Here is a 25,321-nt window from a genome sequence, read left to right on the forward strand (position 1 = left end):
CTACATTGCAGCATGAAGGAAACTGCCATCCTGAACCTCCTCACTTCACTGTGACTGATGCAGAGATCAAAGTGAAACAGGCACGTGTGATTTTCACATGTGTCTGGTAAAAGGTAAATTAGAAAGGCAGGTCACTAAACTTGGGGGAGGGAAGGAAAAGTTGAATCACCAATTTAGTCTTCTTTTCATTCTCCCTCCCTCAGGGTAAAGTATAACCACTGTAAAAATTTAAATAAGCCACTTAATCATAAGGGATTAATAACTTATCACACCATTAGCTGCTATGAAATAGTTAATGTTGCAGAAATCTGGAAAAAAAAAAAATCCATCCCGGATTTGCCTGTTATCAGTGCACTTTTTATGAAGGTTCATTAGAGGAAAATCAGAGCAGTAGCTTCTACAGAGGTAATTGAATACATAGCAATCCATCAGGGCCAGAAAAGCTGCTTTTTGTGGATTCAGGACTAGTTGTTCTGACAGAATTCTACTTCAAATGTCTCTACAAAATTCTCCTCTGATTAAGCTAAGCTTCCTGCTATGGCATCCTACCACTTTTTCAGTCTAAGTCCATATCTTTTATGGTGCTAGAACCATAATTTTCATTTCAGCAATAATCTAAGCAGGCAGTAGTCTGTTAATAAAACTTAACCCTTGATGATACCACTCTACTGGTACCAACACTAAAGTACACTTTTAGACTTAAAACAGGGTTTTGAAGTTTGGTCTGACTTTCTATCCCTTAGCTCTAGGAAAAGGAAAGGGAACAATCGAAATACTCCTGTTGTTGGCCAACTGTATGCAGTTATCTAATGAATCAGCAGAAGTGAAGAACAGGCAGCTCAAAGCAGCCAGTAACACAGATCTGCATTTTGATAATCCAGTTGCTTATAGTCAATGCAGAAAACTGGGCACTACTGTGGGAAGCTGCACACACTGTCACATTGCTCCTGCCCCTGGTTGTGAGAAAACCTAGGGTGATGCTAAAAAGTACCAACTAGAAGAAAGCACTGGTCCCTCTCACCTGTTCTTCCTCTTCAATAGTTTCAGTGGCACCAGTTGCTCTTTTCTCCCTTTGGTTTTGTTGTTCCAGGCAAAATACTGCTGTAGCAGTGATAGGTTCTTTCAAGTGTGTACAGCCCTTCAGGCAAAGACTCCTGGGGCACAACTGTTCTGTGTGAAGTGTGGGAGATTTAAGCTTTTTTATGGCTTGAGCACAGGAACACAAAGCAATGGCCTGTCAAACATGACAAGGGCAACACTTACAGCAGAAGCACTGAAAAAAGTTAAAAACAAGAGGCCAGGAGATACCAGTAAAATGAACTTTATTTCAAAGCTCATTAAAAAGCTTCACAATAACACTAACAGAATTAGCACTTCCTTCATTTTATGTACCCCACATGAAAAATGTATTGTTTAGCAAGAGATGAAACGTAAGCGTTTCTGCATGCTACTAACACATTTCACCATCTTATCACCTGATACGTACTTTGGACTGCAACAATCAAAAACCTTAGGACAGAAGGATTTCTTCTGGAAAGTCCTTATAAATGGGACAGACACTGGCTTTTTCTGACATACCCAATTAGATGTCCAGACAAAAGAAAACTACCTTGGCATCTACAAATGCCTACGAGTGTTTTGATTACAACCTTTTGAAGGAGCAGTACATTTCAGAATAAGGGCTTCTTTTCATCTTTAGTGATGCAAATGGTTAAATACTGCACAGAAGCTTAGTATGAACTCACAATTCCACAGGAATCTGGAAGTTACCAAGGCAATTTTCCTTTTAGGATAGTCATGACCAACACTATTACTCTTCTTCCTCCTGTAACACAACATATCCCAGACAAGTCTTAAGAAAGAAATATAAATAGTTTCCAAAACAATGCATTCCCACCCCCATCACATATGAGAGCCAAAACATCTTCTGTCATGGGATGAAATAACTTGCTGCAAGTGCAGTGGTTTAGTCCAGGTCCATGTTAATGGTGTTTTGATCATTTGGATGACATTCGCCATTTTGCTGAGGCATTTCCGAATTTTTGTCATCTTCTCCCATGTCTTCAGTTTTATAATCACTCCGTTCATTTAATGGGTTTTCTTCCTTAGGAGAGTCAACTTTTGGTTTTGGTTGTGTCACAACAGGCTCACAGACATTGTTTAACTCCTAAAAGAAATGGAAAAAATGTGGTCAGAATATATATTAAGGAGCAACCAGCTTCACCAGTGTGAATAGTCCTGTGCCCAAAAGACTGTTTCAAACTTGCTTCTGTATTTGTTTCCCCTGAGTCCAAACTGACAAGTACTTATTGTACCCTGAAATAAACTAACTGATGTTCCACAGGCAAAGTTCAACTTCATATTTTGGATTTCACATGGGGTTTTTTTTTTTTTAATTCTGTTTTTGACTACCAGAAAAACACTGAAAAACAACATGAGTTTTTAAGGTGACTGAACAACATAAAATATCAATTAACTCCACTGAATTGTACACAGTATACTGGAGCTCCTCTGCTTTCTGCTGAATCTCGTTATCTCCATACTTTCTACTTGTTAAGAACACTAGAGCAGTTAAGATGAAACTGGGGGAGACAAAGGGGACAGATACCAGTCTACCTTTAGCACCAGCCTTTAATGATAGTTTCTTACAGTACTTACCTGTAGTTTTGCCTTAATTTCACTTGAACGCACAGCTGGATCCTGATCTAAGCTCTTCTTAGCCTGTGCACTCACAGCATTATTCATCCACTCTACCACTTCACTAACACATTTCTCTACTTTCATCATTTCCATTTCATCAATATGGATGTATTTCTCATCCTGCCCAAATACAAACATTTTATATTAGTTAATAATGTCATCAAGTTATGTCAACAAGGCTGTCTCTTATTTACAATTTCTAAATCTTTACTGATGGTCAAAATAAATAGATGTTAGCTACAAGCAAGATCTGTTACAGCAAGAGACAACAAGAAATTCAGATGTTAATATAAGGCTTCCTTTGCCCAATAAACAAGAATTGCAGTTCTCAGGGTGCACAGAAGCTTCACAAACAGGTCATGCAATGGGATTTAACATTCTTAGCAAGGCTGATAAAAAAAACATCCCCTCCCCTCCTGGAGGGTCCACTTGGGCCCCAGGTACTTTAGACAGTGTGATTCTGATGTATGCAGAAAGGATCAAAGTTTTCAACTTCAGCATTCCCTACAATGCAACAGCTACACAATTAACTGATATCAGAAGGACCTACCCAGCAACACAAACTATGAATCCATATTTAGAATTCTTAAATAAAACCAAGTTTTAAATATACTCTTTTCAATGATGCTACTTATTTAAGGACTGTGCAACACTACTAATTATTTCACCTAATACAACTTCATAATCTATAGCTGTGGGGACATAATTGTTTGCAATTGAGAGTTGCATTAAGATGCAACTCTCAATGATTGTTGTGAGCTGCCCTATTCAAATTCTTTAAGTTGAAACCCAAAGAGCAAATTTTCAGGCAGGAATGCTTATCAATAAAGTAATTTACAAGTACCATTGAGAACAAATCAAAAAAAACAACGCCCAAACACCCACATATTATAAAATTGGATCTTTTATTTTATCCACTAGTAGCTTTTACACTAATGCTTCTCACCATACAGTAATTCTCATTCCTGAGAGAACTGGAAGAGAAATAGATTTCTAAAAAGAGTCAAATTAGCTTTTAAAAGGTCAAGAATCTGACCATAAGTCTAACCCTCACCCTTTATAAAATGTCCTCTTTAGCCTTAAAACACTCAAAAGTATCAAGCAACTGAAAATGACACACTGTGTGAGATTTTTTGAGTACTGGGAAACATTTGTGATGCTAAATTTGTGACCTATATAAAGTAGGTTGCAGCTCATCTGAGAGTGAATTTGAAGCCTTTCCAGCCAATGAGCCTCACTGAAACACTGTGGTGTAAAAAAAAAAAGGTACTCCAAGGGCACTTACTTTATTCCTGAATTCCCCAGCTATTGTAGCATAATACTGGAGCCTGTGTCCCAGTTCTTCTAATAGCTTTGGTCGTTCTTCTGCTTCTTGATAGCGCATTTCAATTGGAGTACCTAATTTCTAGAAAAAGCAGTTCCTATGTGTTTATGTGATCCATTAACATTCCTTAATGTTGTCTTGTGCATTATTTTGGAAATTTTGCATTTTGGGCATATCAACAGACCTACCTTTAAATCCTCTAATTTTTCTATGTACACCTGCTTTGCTTCATCCTCACCTTCTTCATACAGCCAACCTTCTGTCTCCGTTAGGAGTGCAGAGAACCCCTGCAGATCCTATTTGTCAATACAATACAACACATCAAACATCAAAATATGCACCAATCAACTACGTTTGTCTTGCAATAGCAGGACACTGGGAAATATACACATTAATTCTTAGCCTATTAATATAAAAATTACATTTCTACTGCATCTTTGGTTAATTAAGTCACTTAAAGCACATCAGCTTCTGAACTGAGAAACACAATCCACAACACAGGTATCATTTATAACTTTCTGTCCTGCATTAGGCCAATGCCTGGGGTGTGGCTCTAATTCATGGTTTTGGTTATGCATTCAGCAGCACAGCTTCCCCTTCTAGTCACCAATTTTATTTGAAAACATTACTCCATTTGTGGCAAAATTTATTTTCAGGGATATGTATTTGCTAAGCCTAAACCTAATTCTGGATCAGTCACTGCTGTCATTCAAACAAGTTCTGGTTTTGCAGCTATTTCCAGGGTGGCTTTGAGTAAGCTTGACCAAGGTATACAAAACATATTTGGTATTAGTACTTTAAGAGAAGTTCCTGAAACCATAACCTACCTTTTCACAAACAAACTTTTCATATGGTCCAGACAGCTTGTCCCTGAACTCATATACATATTCCTCCACTGCATTCTTTGCATCATTTCTTTCTTTCTCCAGTTTATCTTGCATAATCATCTTTCCCTGTATGACCACAAGAAATATTTTAATTAAAAAATACCAGTGTTCCAACAACATCCTACAAAGAACAGCTCCTTTAAAATCTCCCAGAGGCCTTGGCTCACCTAACCGCAAAAATTCACATTGCTATGCAGTAGACTCATCTGGAGAAGTTTTAACAACAGTTCATACCAGTCTGTGATGTCACTCATGGATCACTGCTCTGATACTAATTGTTATAAACAGCACTTCAGTCTTTCTGACAAACATTTGTAAGTTGTGTGTTGCAAGTCAGACTGTATATTAGCTCACTGTAAACTGAGTTCACACTCCAGGGTTACAGTATAAGAACAGAGGTTGCCTGGAAAAGCAGACAAATGATTCAAAACTGCACACAAGAAAGCAGTCCAAGCCACCTCTAACTCACCTCTGTTTCAATATACATATTGAGGAGATCTTTTCCTAACTGCCAAACCAAGTTAGCTTCAATGGGTAGTTCCACATTCTTCACTTTTATCTTGGGTTTTTTAGCTTCTGGGGGCTGATCACCTTTCTTCTCATTTGTCTGAGTTGGAAAGAAGAAAAATAAGATAATTTTCCTGACTTCCTTCTAATGAAGTAGCACTATGATGACAAACATTCAGAGGAAGAACACACAAAGGTTTTTCTGTGTTCTTTCAAAATCTTCAAAATATAGTCATGAGGCCCTTTCCTTTTGGGGATTCTACGTCCTATGCTAGTCTCCTAACAGTCTGTTTCAGAGACAGTAAGTACTGAGCTACAAGAAGGATGTTTCTCAGATGTTTGATATCATGTGTTTGCAGGTTTTCCAGAAGTGTCCATCTGTAGCTTAGCACTTTGATGATGCTGACAGTGGTTAAGATTTTAACCCAAAATATTTTTCATCTTGTACAGATGAAAAACCACAAACCATTAACAATAACATGCAGATGTTTTTCACGTAGATTATTTCTTTTCAGGTGCACGAGTTCCTCATTCCAACTTTTCTCAGTAGGCCTAATAAGCCTGGCCTCTAACAGCTGTTAAACAAATTGAAAGTCTGCAACCCCAACAAACTAGCTGTACAACACTGCAGGAAGACAGGGAAGTGGTAGGGAGATATTTCTTGCAAGAATCCTTTTGCAAACTCTGTACAAAATCATCACAAGATATAGACATGATTTTTCACAGTAATAAAGATATGAAAAAGGTTCTGAGCACCAAGTTCCTTAACTTTTTCCTGGAATATGTTACCATTTTAAAAGCCACCATTATAGAGCATAACATTTTCAACAGAGTTAAAGGGTCACTCACTTTCTTGACATCTGGGATTTTGTTTTCTTCAGAGGGAGGTTCTGATGAAGGGGGAGACTGTGACGTTTGTTGACCATCAGTTTGTACCTGGGACTGTGTTCCAGCCTCACTGTTCTCTTGCTGGATATTTTTCTGAAATGAAAGCCCAGGCACAAAGGATGTAGAAGGCATGTGCACTTGCATTTAACTATAGGGCACTTCTCTTCTGATGCACATATTGTCCAAAGTGCCCTACAAAGCATTCTGTGCACACGTAGAAACACAAACGCTTTAACTAACGGAGATACAGACTAGGTGCAAGTTCAGAAGGACTTCATGAAAATGCTACCAGTGCCAAGCTTGCAGCAGGGTACTTGTGTGCGTGTGTGCACGTGCTACCACTTCCTCTTAACAAAAAGTGGCTTTTAATTTATTGAGTCATAGCTTTTAAGTTTTTTCCCCCTCAGGAAACTTAAAACATCAAGTAAACTATAGTAATGTGCATTATTCCCCAGTGTTCCCCTCTCCTTCAATGCTGTAAGAAAACAATCCAGCTTTCCCTTTTGCAAAAAGGTTCAAAACACTTTACTAATACAAAGGATTACATACAAATCCTTTTAACACAAAGAGCACAGATGATTAACAATCCAAATCAAGTTCTCCTATTTGGAACAGTTGGTTAACTATGGCAGTTTTAAGTAATCCCACCCTCAAGCAACCCACCTGCTGCTATTTGACACTTTGCCCAAAAACTGATTTTGAAATCCACACACTTTCAAGATAGTATAAATTGTCTCCTGTTCTTATAAAGACACATTTCCTGACAGCTACGCACATCTTAAAACTAATCTTCTTTCACTTCCACAGAAGTATTTTTCTTCTAGAGTATGTAACAACAGAACACACTTGGCACAGTAAAGACATTCACACACAAGAAAAGTCAACTTACATCACTTAAGTTGTCAATAGGCCTCTGGTCCTGAGATTCCACTTCAGTCTCAACACTGACATCTTCACACTCTTCACTTTTAACTGGTTCTACCATAGATGCAGTGGACACACTGAAAATGCCGTGAGTATTGACACGGACTTTTACTTTGACTTTAGACTTCTCTCCATCTTTCTGGGCTGCCACATTCTGGATAACATACCTACCTAAAATCAAAAGAATCAATACTCACACAGTGGAACTAAATAGGTAATACTACAGAGCCAGGAAAACACCTTCCTTTTTCATAGAAAATACATTTTCTAAATATTTGATGAAGCCTCTGTGCTGATCTCATCATCCCCAAACTGGAATAAATACTGCCAGAAAAAAAAAAAAAGGCAACCAAAAAACCCCAAACCCAATCAAAACCAAAGTACACTGCTTTTCAGCCAACTTCATGTTACAAATCAAAAGGGATTGTGATTATTTTCATGAGCTAGTATAGGTTCTCCTGACACTAATTCAGAATAAATACAAAACTGGTCTTGTGTTACTAGTGGGCTGAAAGACAAAGACTTAGTTTAACACCAGTGTTCAGCAGTATTTTTTTAATACAAGTTACTGCCCAGCATAGAAACAGTATTTCTAGAAGTGCTCTTTTATGCTGCTAACATCCATGCAAGTCTGCCAAAACCTTTCTTCCCAAGGCAAAAATCTAATTGTTCTGTAACTACTGTAATACTTCAAAGAAGTGTTGTGAAACTAGAAGACAGACAAGTAGTTTAAATAAAGAATCAGACACCCTGGACATTAACAGCGGACACTTTTCTACCTACTACATGGTTATACACATATTGCCAGAAGACTGACCTGGAAACTACGATGCTTGTTTAGCTGCAAAGTACAAGTTCCCTGATTTCATCACAGGCCAGATATACACAGGTTTGCACACACCATTCCTTCAGCAACAGATCTAAACTACAGCATACAAACTTTTCCCTGCTTATTTTACAGGCTAGGGAATACAATCCTCTGTCTTGTAAATCCAGTAATATTGGAGATGTGTGACTTGTCCTCCCTTTTGGTAGTCTAATGAGAACTATTAACTCGCCCATTAGTACTACTAGTAATTCTGTTCTGAGTGAAGAATTAATCAGCAAGTGAACTGAAACCAGTCTAGTTCTGTTCTTACAAGTTTTCAGAACAGCAGTTAAGCAGCTTCTTGTTTGTTACAGCCATATAAATTGAACACTCACAAATCTCACTATCAGTCTTAATGGTTAGAGTTAACACAAAAGGAAGTCTGCTGTTTCTGTAACTTCAAAATATTGTCATAGAAGCATAGAACAGCCTGAGTTGGAAGAGACCTTGAAAGATCGTCTAGTTCCAACCCCCCCTGCCATCGGTAGGGACATCTTCCACTAAACCAGATTGTTCAGGGCACCAGTCCAACCTGGTCTTTAACACCTAGAGAGATGGAGGCATCCACAACTTCTCTGGGAAACCTGTTCCAGTGCTTCACCACCCTCACAGTGAAGAATTTTTCCTAATACCTGATCTAAACCTGCCCTCTTGCAGTTTAAAGCCATTCCCCTTGTCCTGTCACTACTTGCTCTTGCAAAAAGTCCCTCTCTGTTGTGCTGGTTTCCAAAACATATGGTAAGCATATATACATACAACATTTGATTGTACGTTTGGAACTCAGGAGCAATTATTTAATTGGCCTGTCTTTACCATCACAGTCTTTTTCTAACCACGTTATAAACTCTTTGTAAGTGTCAACACTGTCAAGTACTGCAATTTGTCAAAAAGTATGAAAGAGCTCCTTAGAAATGTTACATAGACAAATCAATACTGTAGTTTTGCAGTTGCTGCTATTTCAGGCTGCCTTGATTAAAAATTATTCAGCATTATGTCAAGCCAAGAAGGTATAGGAAAAACCAATAATTAGTTATTCAAGATGTGTTTTTTTTATATGCAGGAGATATTTTGTGATTATTCCTAGCTTGCTTTAGTGATAAGCAGAAAAGAAGATTAAAAAAGTTATAGAATTATCTTTTGCAGTGATAACCCCATTCTAGTCCTAGGCATTTGTTTATTGTTTTCCCTCATTTTTTAGGTCATGTAACCATACTGCAATACACCATAGTTAAAGAACTGATTTGGGATCAAACAGTGAGAGACAACACCATTTCCAGGACAATTACTTACCAATTTTTGACTCAGGATATGGTACTCCATTAGGATCAGAATAGAAAGCTTCTAACTCAAATGGACCTTTCCTATAGAACGTAAGAACCTTAGAGAAAGGTGCTGCATGATTTCTGCTGAAGACCTCGTGAACTCTGTAATTAAGGGACAAGTATGATTTTTAGCAGAGTATTTAAGCTGAAAGGCTTTGATATAGGGTCAGAACTCTTCAGAGGAACATCACCATGTTTTGACACATACGGCCTTCTGAACAATTTCAATAAAAATACTTCATTACTGTACTGCAAGGGAAAAAGACTACTGTTCTCAGATGTGATGGGAAATTGTCCTATTCCACTAACTTTCCATCTCAGAGGCAAGTAAGTTTAGACACAGTGTCAGATTACCAGTACATCTCCAAAATTTGTTTCCTGCAAAGACATTATTTTTAACTTGAAATATTTAATTTGAATTGTAATTTGCACCCTTCCTTAGTCTCAAAGGGCTAATTATAGCCCTGTTAATTCCTTACTCATTTACTTTCCATGGCTCAGTTGAGAACCCTGACACCAGATTATTATTCATTCCTTAATATGACAAAGACAAGCAGCATTACTTCACATTCCTTCTCTAAGGCCTGTCCACTATTACGCCAGTCTAATTTCCAACTAAGTTTTGTCTCTTAACTGTGGAAGATCTCATTTAGTAGCCTAAATGTGAGAAAGTGAGAACTTTACCTAGAATGTGAACCCGTAGGCTGCCCTCAGAAGTATGTGACAAAACAATTAGGTTCTGCATCTCCACAAAAAACAGACGTGAAAAGAAAAGGTTGAATTACAAGGAACATGAGTAAAGTAAGAACAGGTCCCTCTAGAACTAGAATTTTTCCAAAAGTTGAACTTGGGAGGTCTTTACATCCTAGACAGCAACTGCATTTGCCACAGGCATGGCACAATTAATAGCAGAGAAATCAGTAACACACTGCAACTGCAAGAAATTTCTCTTACAGATTCTTGCTAGGAGTTAAATTCTTGCTTCAGTCAGATAAATAGCATCCACATAAGCTCACAATATTTACATAGTGCGTAACATTATTACTAAAACAGGAATCTCAGGTTTTGGGAACACCATGTGTAAAAACAGAAAGCCAGAAAAAAAAGTGGGATCAGAATCCAGTCATTGTTCTGGTTAATTTTGTATTCCAAAACCTGACAACCCGATAAAGGCAAAGCAAGACAACATATTAATTGGTACCTCATTTACTCACAGGTTTTTTTTAAATCTTTATATTTTAACATGTGAGGAACTATAGTTAAATTTTCCATTCAGATGGAAATAAATAAAATAAATAAATAAGTTAAATAAATGTCTATACAACCTCCACTGTCAACCATCTTTGGTACATAGTCTATGGGTTTTCTGCATCACAATGTTAAGATCCTAATTTAAATACAAACAAGAACATTATCCTTAAGTTATGAAGGTCAAAAGCTTCACAGAACTGTAGTATGAGCTACCTACCCTTCAGTGTCCTCTGCTTCAGTGTTCCACAATAGAGATATTGGAAATGGCGTAGCATCTGTCACAGAGAATTCTCTCACTTTAAAAGCTGGAGAAAGAATGGCACACTAAAAAAAAGACATGCAATAAAGTTGGTTAACTGGTCCACTCCACTAGCCAACACAAGCAAGAGAACTATGTTGACTTTGCTAAAGCAGAACTAGGCAAACTGCTTGATTTCAATGCAGTATGATAAGAGACAGCAAACTCTTGCCAAAGTGTTTATACTGTGTTACCATGCCTTTTAGCCTCTTACTGTAGCTTGTGAACAAAGGTAACAGTCTAAGCAAATACCAGGACCGTAAAGAATGGAAATGCTGTATTGCTTAGTCCTAAAAGAAGTGGTGCTTATCTTAAGGATCCTTCTTCCTTCCCTGAACACAACTGATTGCTAGTAATGGAAAGCAGTTAGAGAGATGGGGTAATGAAACAAGTCAAAGAAAAGAGGGTGAAATAAGACAATAGGCTAAAGGAGAAAAGAAAGGACACCATGAGTGGTTTGCTTCTAAAATGTAGTTCACTAGTTGGAGATTGTAAAAATGGGAGGGAGACAGAATAAAAGTCTGTTTCACACTGATGGAAAGTTGGATATCAGAAAATTCCAACTTGCAGTAGTTTGGGATCTCCACAGATAATTCTCATACCTTGTTGATTAAAAATATCTTTCAGCTTGACAACAACTTAAAATTTTTTTATTAAAGATCAAAAGAACAGGATCTGGGGAAGAGCAGAGTGGGCTGCTTACAGAATACACCCAGCATCAGGACTTTCACTACAGTTCTACATCAGAGAAGTACTCTAGACTTTTTAAACAGCATAGCCCCATAAAAAGACCTAGCGAACATATATGTTCCCTTGCATAATTTAAAATGGACCCCTGCCACCATTTTTTATAACTGTTTCATTAATTCTTCACAGAAGTGATCAAGAAATATAACTTAAGTTCATCAAGTGTTGCCAGTACTATACCTGCAGAGCACAGCCCCTAGCTATGGCTTCATCTGCATTCAATGTTGTACTGACATCCTTGCCAAAGAATTTAGCAATCCTCTCTTTGACAGCAGGAATGCGGGTTGCTCCTCCCACAATCTCTACAGCAGTTACATCTTCTACTTTCAGTTGTGCTTGTTCCATTAATGAAACCAGAGGCATCTCTATCCTTTGGAGTAGGTCAGCACACAATTCTTCAAATTGTGACCTAAGGAAAAAAACATGGAATTAACTAAAGAATGCTTGTCCCACCACATTTTCTAGTGTTCTTGTTTCCAAACTGATGCTGATCAGGTTTGTTGTCTTCACACTGTGAAGAGACTTAAAGCTGAACCCCTGTGAGGAGGCTGAAGTGGCAACTGTAGACAAGGTAGTACATAAACAGCTGCTTTTCCTAAGCCACTATCAATGTAGTTATTTTAGATAAAGGTATCATTTGGGCAGCTGCTCTATATATGCCTTTTAGCAGATGTTACAGATAAGAAATCAGAAAACACTGATACTTCCTTTACAATGAAACCATTGCCTAAATATTGGTGGAAACTGAAAAAACAAACCCCACCAATCTTGGCAGTAGTTACAGAACTAACAAATGAAGTCGTGCCTCGTGAGCATGCACAAGAGACAGACAGACATGTATTTTATTTACACTCGGGCCATAATTAAGTCGTCCTTCATAAGCACTGTTTCTGTCCTCTATTCCTCAAACCAATATCCACAGTACAGTAACAACAGAAGAAAGGAACAAAGCTGCACTTATTGCTATCTTAAGAGCAGTAGGGGATTTAGGTTACCTAAAATATGCAGAAGGCCTAAATATGCAGCCAACCACCCCAGTCTGCATGCACTAATCCATGGTTTTAAGAACATGTCATTCTACAAAAAGAATCCAAGCTTCTTATGCATGCATTATTACACTGAAACATCACTCAGGTAGCTGAACATTCCATTTCACAGCCTCAGATACTGCAGCATTACAAAAATACTACAGACGTTCAGCACTTACACCTAATTTTAGCACAGTAAATTTCTTCTTAAGATGGAAAGAAACACTTGTCTAAAAAAATCTGGCCACCAAAGCAAATGCCCATCTTGTACAGAACTCACCTGTTCATTTTTCCAGATACATCAGTATCATTCATGAAACACTCAATATTTAGGGGAATGTCTGTGCTATTTGAACTCATTAGTTTCTTCAGTTTCTCGCATTCCTGATACAGACGAAGAAGAGCTCGAACTTTGGATTTTGGATCTAGTTTGTACTTTGATTTTATTTCTGCACAGAAGTAATCTACAAGCTTTCCATCAAAGTTCCTCCCACCTAGGAAAGGGTCAAATGCTGTGCCAAGTACCTGGTTTGAAAGAACACAATTATTTAGTGTTACACTCAGTAAAATCAAAAGGAATAGCAATCTTCCAATATGAGTAAGCCTTTGCTTTAAAAAACTGTTGGGGACAGGTCAGCCTATCTTCCAAGGTACAGGCTTTAAGTACTTCATTCAACCACATCAGCTAAAAATTGCTCTTCACTTTTACAGTGGGACTAAGACTAAGTAACTAGGTGACAATCCTAATTATTCAAAATTTTAATCCATACACACATTCATTTACATAAAAAACCCCTAAATTATAGTAGTTGTATTATGTGTCTTACATCTGTATATTGCAATGAATTTACAAGCTCTGTTTGAAACCATCCTAATGAAATGAAGGACACTGATGAAAACCTTCATTAACTTATTTCAGAATCTAAAGAACAAGGCAGATTTGCAGGCTATTTAATTCTAATATCTTATAAACCCTTTTATTTTCATTTAATCTTACTACCTTCAGTTTGCTCTTGTTGAATGCACAGGCTGATACTTGAAATGCAGAATGTCCCATATCAACAAACACAACTATCCGTGGCTTCTCGTCAGGAGCTGGAAGGTCTTGTTTATAAATTCCATAATTTAGAGCCACTGCAAAAGAAGTGTCAGATATTACCCACGCCATCTCTAGTGAGTTTCAGATCACATCCCTGTGAATATTAAGCTATAGGATCAAGAGCATCAAGACAAATTCAGACATACACCTACGCAAGGTTTTACCTCCATGGAAGCTTTATTCCTTTAAGTTGCAGGATCTGAGAAGCAGAACATTCTCGCTCAGTCATGTATTTGTTAAGTGTTTGTGTGTTTTTTTGCTTTGCTTAGTAATCAAAAGCATAACACATTTTAACAAAACCCAAACTCAGTTTTGTATTTACAATCAGTATCTCCCAGGCAGGAAGGTTTTGTCTGAGAGTTGTATAAATGGTCAGCAGAGTTGCATGTGTGTGTCTTAAAACCACAGTTATACTGAAAAAAGCCTTGGAAATCATGAGGTGTTGATGCTTAATCAAGGAACTTCCTTTCAGAGTGCCTAAATCCCACAGCTGTGGATCTGGGCAGTAAACTAAATGAACAAGTACTCCTGGCATGTGCAGTGACTCTTAAATAAGTGCTCAGGGAGATAACTATCACTGAAGCTTGATCTTGTCTACCCCTTCATACAGAAGACATTAAACTAAGAAAAGAGCAGTAAGTTTTTCAAATGTTTTTGTCTCATGTTTGATTTTTCAAGTCAGCCCTTTTTCTTGGAGTAATCAAATGCACCCTCTATCCCACCTGTCATCTACAGAAATTGCACTTTTACCCTGCTTACCTGCTGTCATGTCATTCATTAATCTAAGACAATTTAAGCCAACAATCTGAGCTGCATCTAGAAGGGACCTCCTTTCAGCATCTGTGAAAAATGACGGAACCTGAAAAGAGCAGGTGAGAACAGGAAGTTAATTGCAGAAAATGAAACATCACAATGTGTATTTGAAAGCATTAGTTTTAAAATTGTATCTATTCTTTCTCTTTGAGGAAGACACTTGTTCACTGCAAGCCTCTAAAATGCAACTACCCTACCGAGTTGAGACTTAACTACTCTGTTCAATCGAAGATGGAATTAAGCAAGCATCAGCTAGTTTACATGAGCACACACTAGAAAGAAACAAGTGGGGTATTTGTATACAAATGTTAAGAACCTTAAGTACTGGGCCAATATTTGAAATTGGGTATTATTGAGACAGACATGGAATACCTTAATCAGAATTAGCAGCTGTACTCCTGTCCAAAAAAGCAAAGAGGAAGGTAAAAAATATACAGCAATATTACAGATGTGAGAGATGCAAAGAAATAACAAATAAAGAGAATCTATTTTGACTGAAATTATTTTAGGCAGGAAGTGGTAAGAAACTCTGAAGGAATATGTTGTTGAAAATTTTTTACGCTTCTCTAGCATTGGCATTGGACAGTGACTTCTGATGTCCCCAGGGACAAATGAAGAACTAACTTTCCAGGTACTGACTGAAGAATAAACGTTTCTAATAATAACAGAGCTAAATATTCCCAGATGCAACATGAGACAGACTTGTCCCAAAAGTCACTGAGAACAGAGTCAGGTGTCATTTCATACTCAGGGCTTTGCAATGGAATGACTGTTATTGATTCAAGGCCATTTTCTTAGCAGTCATAAAATTTGAAAAAAACCCCAGAACAAACAAAACCCAAAACTTGCTAAAAAGATGAACAAAACAGGACAGAAACTAAGGTTTTCAGCTGCCAGAAGGCCAACTTTGATTAACAAATTGTTTATCAAAGTTGTTACCAAATTGCTTTGAATTTAAGGAAAAAACAAGTATATGTATTTACTTAAATGAGTAATTAGGATGCTTAGTCATGGAAACAAGCTGTAGTAAAAGGGTATATACCTGGATGCCAGAAACATTGTGGGTCCAAAGGTTCAGACATTTCCAAGAGAATGAGTTCAAGAAGTGAGTCAGGGTTTGGAATATGGAAGCAGCCCTGGGATTTCTTTAAGTCAAAAGCTCTAAAGCTAGTTAGGATTAATCTCTTTTTAAGTGCTTAGCAGAGTTCTTTTTCACTCTACACGAATAGAAACAAAATGCCCTCAATAGCTGAAGTTAAAAGACATAATGTTCCTGTGCACTACAATTACTTACAGAAATAACACAGTCTGTTACTGGCTTTTTCAGGTTACTTTCTGCAGTCTCCTTTAATTTAGTCAATAGCATAGCTGAAATCTGTTCCACACTGAAGATGTGCTCCTCATCCATGTACATGACCTGGATAGAAAAGGTAAAATAATTCCATTAGTTCAACTGAAGGAAAAATTACTGAACGTTTTTTGATACACTGCTGGCTAATACTCTATCAATCATGACATGCTTAATTATTTTATTATAGAACTTCACTTTACAGTTTAATTTCCCAGTTGAGTGTTTACAGAAGCAATTGTTCCATTCTCACATTCTTAAAAGATCACGAACTGTATCAACTCTATAGATGATAGGAATGGCTAGGAAATGGTCAAAAGTAACACAAGTTTAAAATGTGACTGAAGCTAGACATGGTCACACACTATTAAGTAAAAACCTAAAAATAGCCAGCAATTTTCAAACTACTGCCAAATGCAAAAAAAAAAAAAAACATCCAGAACTGATTGCTGGCTGTTTTCCCTTCGCATTTTTATCCTTCTGTTCAAATACATGAAGAGTCTCTGCAAGGAAGAACTGTGCAACACAGCTCACCTATGCACATAAAACAATTAATAGCTAAAGATGAATCACCATTTTTATGTGCAATAGAATACATGGCAGTGATGAAGTGAAGGAACATGTTACAACTGATTCTTGAAAGTAGTGCTTGCCTTTTATTCACCTCAGTACAATTTGGGAGAAAAGTAAGGATTTTGGTTTTAACAGAAAAATTGTTCTCTAAATATCCCATGTTTAAACTGAATGTTACTGAATCAATTATTAAAATTTTAATTATTAAATAATTATTTAATAATCAATTATTAAAACTTTTTAACCACAGTTAAATAGAAAAAGCACTAAGTTGTTCTGCAAACAACGTGAGAAAAATAGGAGAATATCAAATAGCAGTGTTCTCCCAATACTAGACTTTCTCAAAGTAAAAGACTACTACACCCACTAATTAAAGGAAACCATTAATTTGCATTTAAATTTATCTGTTAGCCTCACAAGTCACAAACAGCAGAAGAAAGAGCATCTACTCTTTTGTAAAGCTTAGCTACTTTTCTAGTCAGAATTCTTTCTAATGTATAATCTCTTCTGTGATCTGTTCATTACCTAGGACTGATCTATCTTGAAGTTTTGAGGCACCAGTTCAAGCTAGGGGCTTCATTAATGAAGCAACATCCTTTGTTATGCCAGCAGGGCTTCATTAGCAATAATTTTATATACTTCTGTAAATGGATACAATGTTATGAACTGCAGCTGACATCAGAAAATTCCTTGAAATGTAAGCAAGAGCCCAACCTGCAATGTGGTACAAACTGGTTTTCGAACAGTTGTCTGCAAGTAACTTACTCCAGGCAATCCACTAATGATACACATGTCACTCATTTATAGCAACTATTCTAAAGAAAAGTTCTGACTAGGTTATGAGGAATTTGTAACCACATAATTAGACTGCTGCAACACATTTCACACAAGAGTGACAAAAAGGTTAATACTTTGAAGTAATACCATACGACCTTGTAATAATCTTCGCAGTTTTTCTGCCAGTATGTTTCAGTTGGACATGCAATTTACCAACAGAGAAGCTTACATTTCAGCAATTACTTGTAAATGAGCTATTTAAAGATGAAGCTGTCTATTCATGTAAGAGTTCGTCTTTAACAGAAAAATTAAAAAAAAAAACCGCTAGGGTAATTAAAAGAAATTGATATTTTCATGACTAGGTGCTGAAATACAAGATTTCAGATTTAGCTGTAACACTTAGAAAGATACACCGCAAATTTACCTTTACTCCAACTCCACCATTCTTCATGGGAACCAAATCATAGCTCAACTTTTCTTTTTCCTTCTGAACAAAAGGATCATTAAATGCACGGCCATGGAATCTCTTGAAGTTAGATACAGTGTTGTGGGCATGAGTAATTTGCTGTAAAGAAATACAGGGTATTTAGAAACCCACTCTTGTTCAGCCCGCAATGTACAATGCTGTTCTGTATGCCCCCAAGCACAGGTCAAGTTTTCAGACAACCACCTGCTCCCTTGTCACAGCTGTTTCTTTTAACACCAGTAATTACTATCTGGTACTTTTTATCAGCTCATTACTACAGAATATGAGGGATTGTTGCAGGCAGTCCTTGTATCTCCTCTTCGGGGCTCCTCTCTTGCGGCAGCCAGTGGCAAGTTCCCCATAGAGCACATCCTTGGCCATATTGATCACCACCATTGGTCTACCCTGGCCTCCAATCGGGAGGCCTGGAGACACACCATCTATAACGCTGCTGCTGCTTTTGAGAACACACGCAGGATCACTCTCGAGGAGAAAAGACAACGCAGAAAGAATCGCGTCTTGTCGATATCACCTGGGGAGTCTTTCTGCTGTGCCTTCTGCAACCGGACTTGTCTATCTCGCATTGGCCTTTTTAGCCATCAGCGTGCTTGTAGCAAGTGTGGGTAGAGCCCTTCTCAAATCTTCGTTTGTGAAGCCTAGCCATGATGATGATCCATGACTACAGAAGACTATATGAGCTAAACAAAGACTGGCAGACCACTCTTTATTAAGGATTATAAAAGTATCTCTGAAACCTTGATGCAACCTGGTGAGCAATAACGTGATCTGCAGTGACTACTACTTTGGTCAATTAATTTAGAATCAGAGAATTATTTACATTGGAAAAGGCCTTTCAAATCATTGAGTCCAACCATTTACCAAACACAGCCAAGTGCACCAATGTCCCAAAATGCCACATCCACACACCTTTTAAGTACTTCCAGGGATGGGGACTCTACCACTTTGCTGGACAGCCTGCTCAAATACTTGACAATCCTTTCGGTGAAAATATTTTTCCTAATATCCAAGCTAAACCTCTCCCAGTGCAATTTGAGGCCATTTCCTCTTGTCCTATTGCTTATTACCTGGGAGATGAGACTGGCCTCCACCTCCTTTCAGGTAGTTGCAGAGAGCAGTAAGGTCTCCTCTGACCCTCCTTTTCTCCAGGATAAACAACACTAGCTCCCCAGGCTACTCCTAATAAGGCTTGTGCTCCAGACCCTTCACCAGCTCTGCTGCCCTTCTCTGGACACACTGCAGAACTTCAATGTCTTTCCCAAACTGAGGGGCCCAGAACTCAACACAGTACTGGAGGTGCAGCCTCACCAGTGCCCAGTACAGGGGGACAGTCACTGCCCTGGTCCTGCTGGCCACACTATTGCTGACACAGGCCAGGATGCCATTTGCCTTGCTGGCCACCTGGGCACACTGCTGGCTCATGTTCAGCTGCTGTCAATCAGCACTCCCAGGTCCTTTTCCACCAGGCACCTTTTCTGGCCACTCTTCTCCCAGTCTGTAGTGCTGCAGGGGGTTGTTGTGACTCAAGTGCGGGACCCAGCACTCAGCCTTATTAGACCTCATGCAACTGGTCTCAGCCCTTCGATCCAGTCTGTCCAGGTCCCTCTGCAGAGCCATCCTAACCTCCAGCAGATCAACATTCCCACCCAACTTGGCCTCACCTCCAAACCGACTGAGGGTGCACACCATTAGTGAGTGGCCACTAGCTGGATTTAACTCCATTCACCACCATACTCTGGGCCTGGCTGCCCAGACAGTTTTTTTACCCAACTAATAGTACAGTCCAGCTGTGCCAGTCATCCCAACTGTGCCATAGTTTTATTGCTGCACAAGAGCATCCTGCTCCTCCTCTTTGTTGCATGTGCTGCAGGCACTGACGTAGATGCACTTCAGTTGGGCTATTAATCCCAACACTTTTTGGAGGGGAGCACCCTAATTCCTGTGTGATTAATCTCAAGTGCTTCTATGGTTTCTAACCCATCAATAATAGCCCTTGTGTCATTGCTGCCACATGGATCTCCATCCCCTACCTCCACTGAGACAGCAGACTGAAGGACCTCACTAGCACACTGTCCCTCAAACACCAACGTGGTGCCCCCAGGCTTATCTCTAGCAAACCTGGTTTTATCCCTTTCCCTTCCAAACCTAATGTAAAGCTCTATCAATGAGCCCTGCTAACGCCAGGACAAAGATCCTTTTCCCCATCTGAGGCAGGTGTACCCCATCAGTTGTCAGCAGCTGTGCTGTCATGTAAACTGACCCACAATCAAAAACCTCAAACTCTGCTATTGACACCGGGCTCAGAGCCAGATATTGGTCTGCTAGCTCTTCCTGTCTCTTCCCATATTTCCTGAAACTGGAAGGACAGAGGAGAACACATCATTACTTGTGTTCCTGATCCCTTAACCTGCTTTCCCAAGGCCCTGAAGTCTCTCCTGATTGCCCCCAGACTTCTGGATGCAATGTCACCACTTTCAACCTGAAAAAACAATAATGGATAATAATCTGAGGGCCATACCAAGGTAGGAATTTGGACTCCAGGGAAGCAGAAGACTTCTCTAAGAAGTGGTTCCAACCAGCATATTGGGCCTTCTGTTCCCTTCAGAAGGGAGTCTCCTATGCCAATAACCTCTCTTTTTTTCTTTATGGAAGCAGTTTTGACTTAGACCAGCTTAACCTGGGAGACAGCTCCATGCAGGATGAACCACCATCCTTGTTATTGTTCAGTTCCACTTGCCATTAAGCCAGGGCACTTGGGGAGGTGGGGCACTCAGGGAAGAGATGTGGCCAGGAACTTGTCACCACTGCCCCTATCCCTTTATGTCACTGCGTTCAGACAGGTGGAGAGGAGGGTAAGGAATCCTCTCTATCATGTGTCCTGTCTGCCTCCCAGGCCTGTCCCAAGGAAGGCAGTGTGCAATTCCAGTATTTCATCTCTTGCACTCCGATACATCTCAGCTTACTTACCTCCTCCCGGAGCTCTGTCACTAAGTAGGTGAGTTGCTCTATATGGTTGCACTCCCACAGCTGTGCTCACAGCTTCCACCTGGTACTGGCACAAGAGCAGGGCTCACCCTGTAGGTGGCACCTGGGTGATAGCATGTTCCTGCCAGAGCTGTCTGGGCAGCTGTGTCAGTTGTGCTGGGTGTGGAGCTCAGCAAGGCCATGGCTTTCTGCCAGGTGATACCGTTGCTCCCTGGTCGACCTAGCACTGCTCCACAGCAGCCTTCTGTGCAAACTGCTGCGCCACACCCTGGTCACAACTGCCCCCTAAGGGCTTATTTTATATTTGCGAGCTACTGCTGTTGTTGCTCCTGGCCCCATCAGCCTTTGGACTTAGGTCCCATCAGCCATTGCTGCTCAAGCTGCAGGCTCCTGGCAGCTCTTGGGCTCCCTGGGAGGTTCCCCCACTCCAGGAAACCCCCCGCTGTGCACAGCACTGGAGCACTCTGCCACTGATGGTGCCAGCAACCAGAGCCACTACCTTGGCAACAGAGGGACAGAATTTAGATGAAATTCAAATGATTCAGGATAGAAACCAGCTTCACAAGTAGTTGCAGTGTTTGTAAATTGGCACTCCAACCCCAGCCACCGCACCTCCACTTTAAACCTTGTTTACATTAAGCGCAAACAACTGCTTCTGTAGTAGTGAAGTGTCAAGCTTAAGTGTTCCCATACATTTCAATGCTTACTTTTTTCCTCCTCTTGCACTACCTTTAAATCACTTTACCACATCATTTCCTTGTCCATGTTCACCTAGCAGCAACTCATTCTTGCATCAGACTGATGAAGAATATAGTGCATAGACAACACCAAAAAACTTGAAACTTTTTTTGGTAACAACATCAGCTTGAAGTATATGCTGAACTACAATGCAAGCTCCCCACAGACACAAATGACCTAAAGAAACATTTGTTATTAGGAACGCAAAGCACAACAGAAACTGGACAACTAGACCTGTCTTAAAGTGATACTGCAAAAATCTCATTGTAAATTAATCCTATTCTATTGCAGAGAAATTACAAAAGTGTATTTTTCTCTGCAGGACAGATTTAGGTAGGCATAGACTATATAACAACAACTCAAATACTGATCATACCAAGGAAGATTTCTAGCATTCACTACCCTCAAAGGAAAGCATCAGTTCCTTGTTGCATGTAAAATTTTCCATCATGAAATGGAAGAATTTGAACTACATCTTATATTAGAAAACTATGCAACTAGGACAGTTCTCCTACAGAAAAGCTCCCTGACAAAAAAGGAGGCTGTACTCCTACTAACAAACAGTAACTTTCAGAGAGCTGTATGTGGAAAAATGTCACACTTGAATCCCCTACTGAGAATCATCCTTGGTTTATTCTAATCACCAAACAGTGCTCAGCAATTAATAGTAAGAGCACGAGTTAGGACAGGCCAAAAACCATGCCAGGAACTATTCCAGTACTTTAATGCAATCGAGTATTTAGGTTCCCTATGATTGTTGCCCAGCATGGTTTCATTTATTTGTATACCCACAACTTCAGAGCACTTTAACGTTACATAATTCACAGCTGTATTGCTGAAGAACATAGAAACAAGAATTATTACCACGTAGTGGACAGAGAACCACAAACACTCTGGTAACTTTTACAGCCTAATTTAGAATTAACCTGGAAGCCTTTTCTAAGAGAACAATCTTCGGATATTTTTAGAGTAACTGTATGCCATTAGGTCTGCAGCATGTTTTAATATCTTCCTGCTTAGTCACAATTAAGAAAGCTGAGAATTATGGTCTGTTAACTAACATATTGTTATCATCTCTGATGCTACCAGATTTACCTAAAGGTAAAAGAAATTCTCTGAAAATTTGCTCCAGCAGCAGATGCTCAAATATTAAAGAGAACATCTCTGAGCTCTCTCACACATAATCACATTATAGAAGTCAGTCAAAAACTCAGGGTTTTTTTCTTTTTTGGTGGGATTTTTTGTTGGTTTGTTTTGTTTTGATTGCCTTTTTTTATCTAGAAAACTCATTCAAATGAAAAGCATCATTGTACTCCTTGATTTAAGTAGCAGCTATACCCTAGGACACCAAAAATGCATCTCTTCATTGTCCATGTAAAGAAACTTCTACATTTACAAAAGAAACTATTTACATCTCAGGTCATCAGCCAAACTGGACCACTTACAGCAAGAGAAATAATTGATCCATTATCTTTTATATTTTAAGTATTATCTTCTTTTCTTCTGGTAAAAATACTTACCTTCAACTGCTAACTAAACAACCAGGCATGAAAGAGTCAATACAGTAACATCATACAGGTTAGTCTGAATATAACTTACATCACAGGTGTTCATCACTGCAAATACACACTAGTAAATGTAATCTGAGAGATGGAATCTAGTTCACTTTCAGCTTGCTTCATGCTCTCCACAGCATTTACTGAAATAATCTAACAAGACTGAAACATGCTTGAGAGTATATTGGTTCAGACCACTTGCCATTTTGAGTAGCAACTCATTTTTGCACACTGATGAATCGTAGTAGTTTCTAACATAACAGTGGAAGCAGTTAACTACACAAAAGCAATGCTAAAATGAAACTTAATGAAAAAAAACACAAACGTAGGTATTTACTTTATTACTGCAAATGTTAACCCATAACTGTGAGCATACATGTGTTTGTGAAGATGTAAACTATTTTATTACCTCAGCTGTTCAAAATTAGGAGGGAAGATATTACAGTGGAAAGCAGCACTCCTTTAGTGCTCTCTCCATGGAAACCCACTGCAGTCCTTTTACCACATGAGAGATACGCACAGGCCAGTGGAGGCTGCATGCTTGATCTCCACCGGCAGCAGTTATGTAACGGCATAAAATACCTAAGGATTTATTTAACCATTACATTTCATTATTCTGAGACTTGTTGGAATCAAGCTCTCCTTCTAAACTGAAAATACGACTTTAATGAAGAATACATTCAATCTTTCAGAGCACCTCAATCAAAAAAAAACCAAGAACAAACAACCAACCTCCAAATATGACTTCAAAACCAGAGGCATTTACTGTAGAGTGAATCTAAAGGTAGCTAAATAGCTTTAAGAATCTAAGGCAAACCGCTCCTTTTACAACTAGTTTTAAGAAACTATATACAACGTTTAAAATATTACCCTTCAAATGCAAGGAAATCCTACATACAACTGTTAGAAAAATAAACCAAATGACCTTAAGCTGTCAGGAAAGCAACATGTCCAAGTGGAAAATATTAACATTAATGAAAGGGAGAGCAGTAACGTTCTAGTATAAACATCCTACATTTTTCTGAAGAAAGCATGGCACCACAGTGCAGCATTTCTAAAATAAAAGGCTTGACAAGGAAAATGAAGTTGTTTGATTTTAACTATACCCAGCCAACTCTCTTTAAACTGGTACTTCAACAGGATATGACCTACCTGGTTTTTAGCCGCAACACCAATAGCTCTGTTTTTGGATCCAAACGAAACCACCGATCTGGAAAGAACAACAGCCTAATTAACTCAGTACTGGCAACAAACATGACTGAGAACTGTCACAGATACATCTCCTACTACTTCAAATAAAACACCAAAGTCTTTCCGTTGAAGTACCATTCCTCCAGCTTGCCGTAAAAAAACTACAGCAAGACTTTTATCCATCTTAAAGCCTTGGCTCGAATCCAGAACTTCTCACAACAGCTTACCAAAACGCTAAAACAGGATGATCACAATTCAGAGCTCACATCCAGGCTACACCCTACCCATCTGTGCACGGCTCCTTCCAACTTTGCAGCTAACTCCCGCTTTCGGCTTTCCATACTCGATCTCTGACTAAGGGAGAGCTGCCCTGGAGCAGGTGGCAGAGTTCACCGGGCCGCAGCGTGCGAGTGCGTTCCCCCTCTGTCTCGTTTAACCCAGGCTGGCACAACGGGGACTCCCCGCCGGCGCTCCCAGCCCGCCGCACCGCGCCCCGAGCAGCCTCCGCACCGCCCTCCATCCCCGGGGCAGTGCCCAAGGGACCCGCTCCAGCCCCGGCTGCGGGCCGGGGGCGCACAGGGGCACACAGCGGGGACACAGGGGGTCGCCGCCCGGTCCCGCCGCCCTGCACCTGCCCCCCGCCGGCAGCCCCCGGGGGCCCGTGCGGAGGCGGCGAGCGCCGGGAACGCGCCAGCCCCACACAGCGGACACCCCCTCACCCCGCGCCGGGAAACTTCCAGCACCTTCCTCCGCCGCTGGCGCCCCGCCGGGCACGGACCGGCGCCCGCCCGGCCCCGCCGCCCGCTCACCCCCGCGCCCCCCACTACTCACGGCGTGCAGCGGTCGCTGAACTCGTTGGCCACGGTCTCGATGCCGCCGGCCCGCGCCACGGCGATGTAGCAGCTCTGGAAGCCCAGGTCAAAGCCCACCACGGCCATGGCTCCAGCGCCAGGGGGAAGCCCCCGCTGTGCTCCCGGCTGGCTCCCGGCGCGGCTGCGGCCGGCGGCCCCGGC

At 39.9% G+C, this 25,321-nt stretch overlaps 1 protein-coding gene across 2 annotated transcripts; it reads right to left on the reverse strand.

Annotated features, from left to right (window-relative positions):
• Positions 1-1,305: 1,305 nt before the first annotated feature.
• On the reverse strand, positions 1,306-25,321 carry HSPH1 (heat shock protein family H (Hsp110) member 1). Of its 2 annotated transcripts, XM_050333595.1 has the most exons (18): positions 25,140-25,321; positions 24,270-24,327; positions 17,779-17,919; positions 15,951-16,073; positions 14,603-14,702; positions 13,745-13,878; positions 13,025-13,269; positions 11,897-12,125; positions 10,889-10,995; positions 9,389-9,522; positions 7,196-7,401; positions 6,268-6,399; positions 5,381-5,518; positions 4,852-4,977; positions 4,213-4,320; positions 3,986-4,105; positions 2,659-2,820; positions 1,306-2,167 (listed from the first exon to the last, which is right to left on the reverse strand). In XM_050333595.1, the coding sequence occupies exons 1-18, from the start codon at positions 25,244-25,246 to the stop codon at positions 1,967-1,969; spliced, it is 2,571 nt and encodes an 856-aa protein (XP_050189552.1). In that variant the 5' UTR covers positions 25,247-25,321; the 3' UTR covers positions 1,306-1,966. The 2 variants fall into 2 exon arrangements, with proteins under 2 accessions (XP_050189552.1, XP_050189553.1); XM_050333596.1 differs by lacking the exon at positions 6,268-6,399 and having other exon boundaries at positions 25,140-25,312.

The sequence above is a fragment of the Myiozetetes cayanensis genome, unplaced genomic scaffold, assembly GCF_022539395.1.
Source record: "Myiozetetes cayanensis isolate MyiCay16 unplaced genomic scaffold, myiCay2020 scf5-8, whole genome shotgun sequence".
Classification (NCBI taxonomy): domain Eukaryota; kingdom Metazoa; phylum Chordata; class Aves; order Passeriformes; family Tyrannidae; genus Myiozetetes; species Myiozetetes cayanensis.

Coding starts and splice junctions, on each gene's coding strand:
- HSPH1 (XM_050333595.1), bottom strand. CDS start 25,246: ATGGCCGTGGTGGGCTTTGACCTGGGCTTCCAGAGCTGCTACATCGCC. Junction 13,879..14,602: donor AATGAATGACATGACAGCAG/GTAAGCAGGGTA, acceptor CTTCTTTTGCAG/TGGCTCTAAATTATGGAATT. Junction 4,978..5,380: donor ATATGTATATTGAAACAGAG/GTGAGTTAGAGG, acceptor GTGGTCATACAG/GGAAAGATGATTATGCAAGA.